General features: G+C 32.3%; 1 protein-coding gene across 2 annotated transcripts in view; it reads right to left on the reverse strand.

Moving 5' to 3' along the window:
• Nucleotides 1-321: 321 nt before the first annotated feature.
• Nucleotides 322-12424, reverse strand: part of LOC132714648 (hydroxyacid-oxoacid transhydrogenase, mitochondrial-like) — a 31494-nt gene continuing 19391 nt past the window's right edge. Inside the window, exons 12-13 of one of the 2 annotated variants that reach the window (XM_060697553.1) lie at nucleotides 4400-4557; nucleotides 322-1800 (exon numbers count right to left, since the gene is read on the reverse strand). In XM_060697553.1, the coding sequence (XP_060553536.1) occupies nucleotides 1717-1800; nucleotides 4400-4557 (242 nt within the window). In that variant the 3' untranslated portion in view covers nucleotides 322-1716. The remainder of the gene's footprint in view (nucleotides 1801-4399; nucleotides 4558-12424) is intronic. The other variant, XM_060697551.1, reaches the window with a different exon arrangement.

Genomic DNA, 12424 nt, shown 5'->3' on the forward strand with positions numbered 1-12424 from the left:
TTTGTCAGACTTGAAGCTCGTCTGCTTAGCTCAACAGGGTAGATCGTTGGACTGTGAACCCGCCAACCCTGGTTCGATTCCCGGACGATGAGGGTCACTTTCGTTTTTATTAATCATGAAATCCTTTCAGCGATCATCCGCACTGTACCTTTCCTCCGGCATGTACAGAAATTATCGGTTCCTTGCGAAAGTGAAGGCTACTAGGACTGTAGTAGTAAACAGCTAGACAGCCTGCCCAGGGACGATGCTCAGTGTCAATTCCTCGAAGATAGTTAAGGTTCGAAATTGATATAATATGTTAATAAATCCAACAAAATCATGTCAGGTTGCAAACATTTATTTCAATATTACTTCAACAAATATATATACATTGAACCCTAAGTAAACAAATCGCCTATTATTACGTTTATAGTTGCATGTTTAAACGAGGATGTTAATTGACAACCACTTGAAAACTTTATCTAGCAATTTCAAACTTCTTCTATTAATACAATGCAAACAAGTTAATTAATAAAAATAAGATAAAATCAAGGTTTAATTCTTACACCCCATTCATAAAAAGCGTCAGAAGTAAAATGTGGGGAGACAAATTTATTAGTTCTGCAAAAATGGATCTAGTTCTTTTTCAAATACAGAAACACATACATCGGGTTTAACTTTCCCCATATTCCACACCTTGTGTTGCTTGAGTCGTTACGTCATATAACTGTCATTATAAGTTCAGCTTTGTTAACGCATTTTACAGAAAAATGTAATCTCTATATGTGTTAAAGTAGAAGGAATACAGCACGAATGCACTAATCTGGTGAATTCTATCAATTGTTGATTGCGTAAAGTTATATTCACACTGGCCCATAAGTACATTTTATTTAAAAAATACAATTCTACCAATCAACTCGAGCAATATAACCTCTCGTGTAATATATACGTAACATATTTTATCGCCAATCGTCCCTTAGTTTAGTTAAAACATATTTAATTCCTTAACCATATTCGTCCCTCATATGTTCGTATGTTGCAAAACATGACATTTTCTTGTCATTGGAAGTAAAAAGAGGAGAAAGGATACAGATTTTTGGTACGTATGCTTTTTAATTGTGCACACCATAGAAAATGCATTGGTGTTCTAAGATAGATCAAAAGTAAATGTTAACGTTTTACAGTAATGTAATTACTTGTTTTGTTTTTAACTCCATGTTTATAAAGTCGGTTTTCATTGGACGTTCGTGAAGTGTATATCATTTATATATACAGCTACTGTAGATGAATTACTGAGCCATAGAACATGTCAGAATTGTTCATAAGAAGTTATATTATTTATTGCAAGGGTTATATTGCAATTAACCGTATATACGTGGGCATATAAACATGTCAAAAATCCGTATAACAAATTAATAATTCATTACAACTCTTTCCTTTGAATTAAAAATGAAAAATAATCAATAAATTTACAACAGCAGTACAAAATAATCCGTTGCATTGAAAAAACGACCGGAAGTACTATTTTCTCGTGCATGTTTTGGGCAAGAGTATGATGTAAATGTCACGGTTATCCAATGAAAATTGACGTTACAAACGTGCAGTTCAAAGGTATCATAATAAGCATTATTATCGCAAACACAATGCTTTTCTTTTCTTAAAGCCTGGTCCCGAGTTTACAGGTCATTCGTAATGTTTATAACTGTTTGATTTTAGCTGAAATATGTTCCAATATGGCTAGTAAATTTTCATGGACTTCTCGAAGAGTTCGCTCATGTTATCCTCATGTACTTCTCGTGGTGACAGCTTAATCAATCGGTGCTGAAATAGATAAAAAAAACACCATAAAATATGTAGAAAGGCACAGGGAAACGTATTTTTTATAATCATACAAAGACAGTACACATAACATTTCTATAATATTAAAAACATGTATATAGATACTCTAAAAAAATGACGTGTGGCATTACTGATTATCCCCAAGAATTCATATAATTAAATTATAGGCAGAAGGACATTCTGGTACATTTATCAGATATTAATTTAATGATGCCAACAAAGCACGCGCCAGACAAACAAACATCGGAAGAATATTAGCCTTAAAGCACTGTGATATTTCTTGTCATAAACAATTTTGTCAGCTAAATGTACAATTTGTTTCATTTTCGTTCGAATACAATGTATGAATTTTCAGATATTTTAAGTTTGTTACAACAGTCATTTCATGCTGTTTTTTATGTTAAACTAACAATGTAAATGTAATGTGGCGACTCCAGGCCCAAGCGTGCACATGTGTAGGACCGCGAGCTTTCTGCGATACAGGGTCAACCGTATTTACAACGTTTGTTTTCGATTTGTTTCACTCAATAGTACAATACTCTAAATAAATAAATGAGCCGCGTCACGACAAAACCAACAAAGTCGGTTTGCGACCAGCATGGATCCAGACCAGCCTGCGCCTCCGCGGATGCGCAGACTGGTCTGGATCCATGCTGGTCGCAAACGCATTATGTTGGTTTTATCATGACGCGGCTCAAATAAGCCAGTTCTTAAAGTTTACACCTTCTACCATATACTGTCAAACCAGCATCGGAACCTACATGTAAAAAGCACTATAAACACAGTCAGAACCGTTATTCTACATCTTCAATTTAAAGGCCCGTTATGCCTCAGATATGCTATCATTTTCATTTCTTTAAAACATTTTATTTTTTGGTATCTTGTAACAGTTTCCAAACAATTATCCATTTGCCATATATATAAACTACATTTTACTTCTGTTGCTCTATTAGCAATTGGTATAATTATAGTGAATAAGTACTGTTTATGGCAGTGAAAGTACTATTTTGCTTACAATTCGCCACCTTTACGACATATTACTTCACGTTCAATGCTATTTTCTTCAGTTATTAAACATCTAACATGCTCTAAATCTATTATAAAAATATTATTTAAAGATATACTATGCTCAAATTTGATTTCAGGAATTATTGGTAATTGCTACACAGTCTCTTTGTAAAAGTAAAATAAACATGTTTTGACTTCACACAAAGTAGAAACTGGCAGTTTTGTAAAGAAAATACCAACTTTACTTGTCCTGTAAAAGGGAACGCGACTTCCAATACATAGTTAATTTATCTTACTCAAAGATGAGCATAGTATATCTTAAACACACGTTTTACAGTTTAAAGAATAAAAAAACGAATTTATGAGGTATCATGTGTCTTTAAAAAGCACGATAAAGTTTCATGATATGATATTTTGAAGCAGACATTAATTTGTCTACATTTTCCTATCAACACACCCTGTTTTAATGAAGCTGAAACCTACAGGTTTTGAATATATCACGTTTTGTCAATACTTTAACAGACGTATATTTCAGGGAAATAAGAAACTTAATTAAGATCGTGAGGTTTAATATCTGCTCAAACGGACTTATTAAAGGACGGCATTTGAGCAAATTAACTGCTGGAAATGAAAAATATCTCCAATTGCACGCAAAGTACCATATTTAATCCAAAAACATGAAAATTCCTTTTCGAAAATTATTTATTTGATATCAACAGCGATTTAGATATGCTATAGAAAAACGTTGACAGTTCAAATGTAACAAAAATGATACGTTCTCCAAAAGGAAAGACCAATTTAATCAACAGCAATGCGGGCGTATGACGACAGTAAATTAATGAATTAATAAGTAACTTACGTACATACTTAATAATATGAACAGAAGAGAACAGAATTTCTGTGCTAATCATTTAACTTGTCAAGTTTAATACAAATTAATTATAAAAATTACTATCTAACCTTAAATGCCCGATAATGTAAAGATTATAGACTCGATTACAAATGTATGAAAATGGCAAATGAATCAAAACAATCTTTAAAAATAAGACAGGTGTCTAAATGTTAAAAGTTTCTGACAGTCAACAAGGTCGGTGCAGGATGGGGAACATGACTCTTAAAGAGTCTTTGACTCAAACTCGTATTATAATGAAATTGGAACGTGGCGTAAAATCATGACGTTGACAAAAACTACAAAAACATCAAAATTATTTCTTGAATTGTAAAAGTTTTGTCTTTTTACTTTTCTTAGAACCTTAGTACATTTTTCTCAAAGTTGATTTTCTTGATATATTTTGGCTCATCTGCATTTCCATAAAGTGTAGTCGAGAGTATATTTGAACATTACTAAGTATCCATCCATGTGACCATACAATGGCGATTATGGTCCATATAATGTTGTACAAATGTACTTGTAGTATGATATTACTTAATTGGTCACGTGAAAACTCAAATTTTTATTTCACACGTTTTCGTCTGCCCAGATAAAACATCAGCAGACGGAGCACTGACTGTATGAAACGTACGTTGTCTCCCTTTAAACTGCTTCTACCATATCTACAATGTTTGTTCATACCTGCGGCATAGCGCCGGCAACCATTGTTTTCACGTCGTCGTTGGAATAACAAACCGCATTTAGAACATTAGGTACCTTCAACTCATCAAGTATATTCCGCAGACAGTCAGACAAGATCTTACCAGCGTCCTCTTTTCGTGCATTGCTAATATCAACACCTGAAAAATAATTCACATTACATATATCACATGTGGCATTGACCTTGACATTATGACCCTGATATCTGGCATTACAGGACGAACTCATAAAAGTGTATCCGCATATCAAGTTTTCAAAGTCAAAGTTGAAATTATTGAACATAAACAAAAACTAAATAAAAAGTTCTCGTCGTTTTATATAGGGAATTACATAGTTAATGCGACTATTGCTCGCTTCAACACTTAGTTCTATTATGTTTGTTCATTTAATTCTACAGATGCCACTTCATTGCTTTAATACTAAATAAAGAATATTTACAAGTTGACACGTTCAAAATTACAAAAATTTGAAATATGTGTCCAAGCAATTAAAACCAGTGCCCATGTGATACTGCTATCGTGTGCACATCTATGCTTATCAACTGAGAAAAGAGTTCACCTTTTAAAGTCGATGCGAGAAATATACTACATATTCTGGTGAATGGAGAAACGCTCCTGTATTGAAAATAGGTGCTTGTAGACTATTATAAAAAATGAAAATATATTACATCTTTTCTACAGATTATGTGTTTCAAACACAGACACTTGTTTAGAAGCGAATATAAGGCATTTATAATGGCATTACTTCAGTATATACTATTAAATAACACACTTGTTTAGAAGCGAATATAAAGCATTTATAATGGCATTACTCCAGTATCTACTATTTAATAACACACTTGTTTAGAAACGAATATAAGGCATTTATAATGGCATTACTCCAGTACTATTAAATCATTTAAGGCAATCCGGATATAAGCCAATCCGAATAAAAGTCAATCCGAATAAGCCTTTTAAAAGTTTTAAAAAATCAGCATCTGTGTTTAATGAATAATTTGTTTTTAGTGATCCAGGAGCACTTGACATTCTTGAATTACAAGTTGTTTAAATAACCTTTTTTTTAGATATTCTTCAATATTTTCAAACGATCTTGTCTGTAGTTATTGCTTAATGTTTTGTCTAATTTTGTCAAATAATCAATTCAAGTCTTTCATGATGATTTCTAAATGTTTTCTCCATCAGCATTTAATGTCACGATTTTCAATAAAACTAGATTAATCAGTGTGACAATACTGTGATGTTTATGAAAGATACGACATCAGTCAATTCCAGATTCATGTCATTTGAATACTTCAGCCAACAGGACTCCAAAAATATTGCAAAATTAACCCTTTTTATAAGATGAGTCTAATTGCCTACACTTATTGTACATAATTATCATTATAATTTGATTTACAAGACTGTTTTTGTTGCTTTTTATCGGTTTTTTTTTTCTTCAAACGATCGGTTTCCTTCTCCGTTTTACTGTTGGTTACCCGCGGGGAATAATACGTGCAACGCTCTGCTCACTGTTGTGAATGGAGCCACCGTGAATACTTTATCTTATAATCTTGGCATCGTCGGAACACACGGTGCACAAACTCTGTATACTACATACGTTTTAATAGTGGACGGAGACAAAACGATCACAAAATAGTAAGAGGAGTAAATTGTCAAGGCTCAGTAGATTTATATCAATTTTAAAAGTTGCTATATAAAGATGTTGGACTACACAACAGCATTTCAATCAATGCTTTAATCATTTGAGAAGTTCCTAAGTATACTACTATATGTTATTTATTTTTTATCAAGAACAACCCTATTTATTATTTAATTGAGATTATTTAACTTACATATTTTATATGAGGTTGGTTGAAGTAAACGATAAACAAAGTCCAGTTTAGTGCTGCAAAGCTAAGCATTGGTGTACTGACCAGAGTAGGAGCAGTACCTATTCTAACTAACAATTGTGATGGCGTTAATAGTTTTTACTTTGGATCACGGTAGAAGGCAACAACAACATAACATGGATTGTTTATCACAAACACATGAACCTGTCAATATAAAACAATGACATCAATTCTAACTGTTCTTGAATTGTTCAAGCAGACTATGGTTGACTTATGTTTTGAATGTAAAACCATTTGAATGCTTTTTAAAACATGATATTAATGGCATGACACCACCCCCGCCTGCATTTGTTCAAAGAAAGTAAATTTTGTTTCAAACAAGCGTGACTAAATCAATATATTTCCCCTGCATATTCTTTAGAGATTATTTTCTATTCATGTATAATTAAAGGCACGTTACTAATGGCGATTAAGCCTTTAATACACTTCATTACTCAAATAAGCCGATTATATACTACATGTTCATAATGAAGTCACTCTTGCTTCCATCGGTCAAAGCTTTATGATAGGTCTAGATGTATGTATAATATATATGAGCTGCGCCACGACAAAACCAACATAGTGCGTTTGCGACCAGCATGGATCCAGACCAGCCTGCGCATCCGCGCAGTCTGATCAGGATCCATGCTGTTCGCTATCAGTTTCTCTACTTGTAATAGAGTTGGTAAGCGAACAACATGGATCCTGATCAGACTGCACGGATGTGCAGGCTGGTCTGGATCCATGCTGGTCGCAAACGCACTATGTTGGTTTTTTTGTTACGCGGCTCAAATGAAAGCAGCAAAGAAATAGCCAGTGTAAGGATTTTATCCTTTGTAAATAAGATTCAATGTCGATCCGAGAAATTATCTAAATATTCTGGCGAATAGAAAAACGCTCCTATATTGAATATCGGTGCTTGTAAACGTTTTTAAATGAAAATATAGTACAGCGTATCTGCAGATTATGCGTTTCGAATGCTGTATGATCAGATACTGCTGAGTTTGTTATTAAGCACTTAGTCGCACACCTTACGTCATAATCCCCAGGCATCCAGCAGCTTGTTAACAACATGTGAAGGTGAATGATTTTAGTTTAAATCAGGTTATCCAAGGGACATTCGTACTAGAACTCGTGCATTTCGTATTTGTTTTTGTTCTAAATTTTCATATAATTATTATTTGTGTCTTTTCGCCTTTTTTTGTTTGTTTGTTTTGTTTTTGTTTTTTGTTGTTTTTTGGGGGGTGGGGTTGGTTGTTTTAATCAGGGGGTGGTTGTTTTAATCTAAGGCAATCCGAATTTATGGCAATCCGAATTTAAGGCTATTCGAATCTAAGAATTTCCCGAATCACATAATTTTAGGCAATTCGAATCTAAAGCCATCCTAATCTAAGACAACCCAAATTTTAAGAGATCTGAATTTAAGGCAATCCGAGTCCAAGCAAACCGAATTTTAGGCAATTAAATTTAAGGCAATCCGAATCGAAGGTAATCCGAATCACATCATTTAAGGCAATCCGGATTTAAGGCAATCCGAATAAAAGGCAATCCAAATCACATCATTTAATTTCTTTGTAATTCATCAATAAAAACAAAATGATATTTCCTCATATTTTCTTTAACAGAAGAATCATTTTATACAAGTTTTCTTTTTAAAAATAACCTCAGCATCTGTGTTTATGTTTTGAGTGATCCAGGAGCACTTGAATGCCAAGATGTTCATATAACCTGCTTTTTCTAATAATTCTTCAACATTTTCAAATGATCTTCTCTGACACCAGTGGCTTTCAGATTGTGTCATTTGAATGCTTTAGCCAAGAGGACTACAAAAATATTGCTATATTAACACTTTTTATAAGATAGTTCTAATTGCCTTCATATGTTGTACATACATGTACCACTGTACACACAATATAATTAGATTTACAAGTGGTTTTTATTAAAAAATGGTCAGTTTTATTGTCCGTTTTTCTTTGATTTAACTGAGTATAATAACAATTAACTTAAGTTTCATTACAATTATTGACTTCTTTATATCATTGATTTCTTTATATTGATTGCACTGAAATGTACACGTTACTTGAAAATTATTTTGTATATATTTTGATATACTATGTACAAATAAAAAAAGCTTCCTACTCAATCCGTAAATTTATTTCATGTACCTTATTATGTAAATGTATGGATTATTAATAAATATTGTTTAAACCAAACTAAATCAAAGAATAAATGTTCTGTCCTATGAAAATGATTTTACGAAATGTATATGGTCAGGAAATGAACAATATAGATTATTAAGGAAATCACTATCATATATAATATATCACTATCCTGAAAGTATATGTAATGTGAAAGTGAGAAAATTTCCGATACAAACAGTCATTCTATGTGTCACGTAAGGTATACAGTTAACAGTGAACTATATTACTGGCGTATGTATACATTAGCTGTTTAACACTCTCATGAGGATGTTACACTATGGATTTGTTATTTATTCGATAAGTTGGTTTTCTGATTTTGAAAGGTATGTAAAATTTCTCCAGGATATATATTGTTTTCTTTCAAAAATAATGAAAATAATAAGGGTTAGAAAACATAGAAAACAACAAGTATTTAAGGTATCTATCATTAAAAAATATATATGATTGGTTGATTGGTTGATTGGTTAATTGATTGAATGAATGAATGAATGAATGAATGTGCGTGTGTGTGCGTGTGTTTTCTGTAAAAATAGTTAACTTAACCTATTTATTGATGACTAAAAAAGGTTGCCCATCACTTTAATCGTAAGTGAATGTTAATACGGTCATTTTTGTTGCATTTTTACGAAATTTCTACGAACTATCGATACGATGAACCTTAAATGCTTCTCAAACTTTGTATATGATCACTAACTTAATCAGAGTTATTATGGATTATTACTGAATGGAAAAAAATCGATATTTATGGCAAAAATTAAAAGCTATATAATTCTTCATATAAATGCTCAATCTAAATCACCAATGCCTTCGTCAGCAATATTTTATAAGGATATATAATTGATACGTTTTTTGTTTTTGTTTTTATCAAATTTCGAAATATCTATAGAAATTGTGCCAATTGTAGACAAACCCACTTTAATAACAACATAATGGCAGAATATCTTCTGAATTCGTCAATATTTTATAACCCTCATTATTGGACTATAAAATTATCAGTTTATAAAATATTTATAGAGCACTCTCAAAACAAAGGAACCGGAATGAAAACAATCCTTATTAATATCAATATAGTTGGGCAACATCTCCCCGTTGGTATGGATATGATCACTCTACAGTGGTATTTCCGTAAATTTAAAAATAGGCTTGCTAATTGATTCACACATAAAAAAGGAAAAATAAGCATGCTAATTTAGATACAACACCAGAACAAACGCTCATTTAGTTATAAACAACAGACACAACGCCAGTCTGTTATATTGCCTAGCTGTTCTCAGAAAGGTTGGTAAACAGATGTTTTTATTTGAAACTGTTTTGATAGATTTATTTGAAAATTTCAAATGATTTTATGATACTTGCTACCGTTTGAATATTTATTTAAAAAAAAACACCACCGTACAATTACATATTTATTGTTCATAATTTCCTAAAGAATTTATGAAATATTTACACGTTTTTTTGTTGGTTGTTTTATGTACGTTTATTTTTGTTCTTTTTTAATCGTTTTTTATTTATTTGTTTATGTTTGTTTGTTTTGTTATTTTGTTGGGTTTTTTGTTATTGTTGTTTTTCATTTTATTTTTTTCTTCGTTTCATTTTTTTTCTTCTATCTGTTCTTATTATTGTGATATTGAAGAAATTGTTGTTGTTGTCGTCGTCGTTGTCGTCGGAAATTTCTTTTTCTGGTTGTTGTCTGGGACTTAAAATATCTTAAGTCCCGGTTGTTATATTGTAATAATCTACATGTAATTTGTTTATCAGCATGTACATGTTTGTTGCCAGCAATAACAAGAATTAAATCCTCATGAAAACATCGTTCACTGGTAGAATTAACTTGTTGGAATAACTACTTGCGTTATAATTGAGACCACATGTTTCTGTGCTTGCTTTGCTGCCGTATTTTTCTGCATGCAGATTAATATGCGTAAAAATGAAATAAACAGACACATGGCTACATATAAATTATAAATAACGTTGTTGTAGAAATATTAACATATGAAAACAAACACTAATTAATAGTCTACGGGAACGTCCTGGTGTCAATATATGATGTTCTATAAAAAAAAGGATAACTCCTACGTAGGAGATAAAATATCCTAATTAGGAGTTTAAAACTCATACCTAGAACTTTATAACTCCTACGTAGGAGATAAAAAAAAAGCTAATAAGGACTTTTTTACTCCTACGTAGGACTTAATAACCCCTACGTAGGACGTTATAACACATACGCTGGAAAGAAAAAAAGGCCTAATTAGGAGTTAATAATTCCTTCGAAGGACTTAATAAGTCTTATATAGGACTTTTCAATTCCTACATATGAGATAAACAAAAACCTAATTAGGAGTTTATAACTAAGGACTTAATAACTCATACATAGGACTTTGTAACTCCTACACATAGGAGATAAACAAATCCTTATTATATATAGGAGTTTATAACACCTTCGTGTGACATAAAAACTGATTCATAGGACTTTTTAACTCCTACCTAGGAGATAAATAAAAGTCTAATTAGGACGTAAATAGCAGCAGCAGCCAGCGTCAAGTACAAATTAGAGACCTATATCTTTGTAAAATATTTGATTTGTCAAGAAATGTATTTACATTAAATATTGTCAGAAACTGGCAGATGGACATGAACATTGTTTGCCGAAATAGAAAACTTAATGTGTATTACAATTTTATTTTGTATAATGATTTTTCAGTTGATAATGTTATTTTCTATAGTGAAGGAAAGTTAAAGTATCCGGTAGCTTACTTGAAAATTGATAATACAATCCTTTAGTTTTCTTTTCAATAATAAAAACGTCGGGATGCCGCCTTAATTGGTGATGTATCTCCTGGCAACTGGTCGATCCTTTCTCTTTCGTTCATTGACATATCATGTTTGAAGTTTATAATGTTATACTATGTGTACAAAGTGTGGAAAAGGGTGTATTTCCCAGCGTTAGTTTTATCTTCATTTAATTGTGTATTTCAGAAACATTAGACATTGGTATGTTGAAAATGGCTTCTGCGGTAAAGCCGTGTTGTCTTGCAAAACATGTCGGTAGTGTACAAGAACTTGCAATTATGGTAATGGGGCGCATGCGCGAAGACGAGTCAAAACTTATTCGCCAAATGAAAAAACTCATCAAGGACCGGAAAAGCCTTGCCGTGCAAATATTTTTAACCAATATCGACGGGTGGACACCAGTGCACGCTTGCGCATTTAGAGGATCTAAAAATCTTTTAAAAGTGTTCTTAAGTTCAGGAATTGACATTAATTCGAGAATGGGTCAACCGGAAGGGCTACCTGGCAACTGTACATTTTTGCACTTGGCATGTTTACGGGGCGATATGAAGTTGATAGAATATATTGTCTCTGAGAAAGCTGATCTTGAGGCAAAGGACAGTAACCACATGACCCCTGTGATGTACGCAGCACGAAGGAAACATAGAAGAGCCATTCTGTTCCTTCAAGAGAAAGGTGCCAATATGGCCGGTGTGGAACTTCCGGCTTATGACTGTATTACTCCGCAACCAACAAGTGCCAAATTCTGCTTCTTTTGATATAGAAATATGGGTGTATGAAAATGTTTCGTGAGTAGAGGATCGTTTAAAAACATAAAATGGATTCCACAAATACTTATTTCATCATTTAAGTCTTATTTCAGTCAATGAAAACTTGATAAATGAGTTGTTGAACAAAAGAGAATACCTTACATTCAAGGAATCAAAAATCTCTCTGTTGTTTTGTGGAAAAGGGGTATAATGAAAATATCCGGCTTAATTTCACACTTAGGACAATCCTCTCCAGTGGTAGCATCTGCTATGTGTTAATTTATGTTGAAATGTCAGGTGTGAATAATTAAAGTTGTTTTACACTGGAAATACTATAAACAATTTTAAAATATTTTAAAGAATAATTTGTATTCAATTTTGTTGGAATTGAAAAACAAAA

The sequence above is a fragment of the Ruditapes philippinarum genome, unplaced genomic scaffold (assembly GCF_026571515.1).
Source record: "Ruditapes philippinarum isolate M1 unplaced genomic scaffold, ASM2657151v2 ctg5755_1_1_1_1, whole genome shotgun sequence".
NCBI classification, from domain to species: Eukaryota; Metazoa; Mollusca; class Bivalvia; order Venerida; family Veneridae; genus Ruditapes; species Ruditapes philippinarum.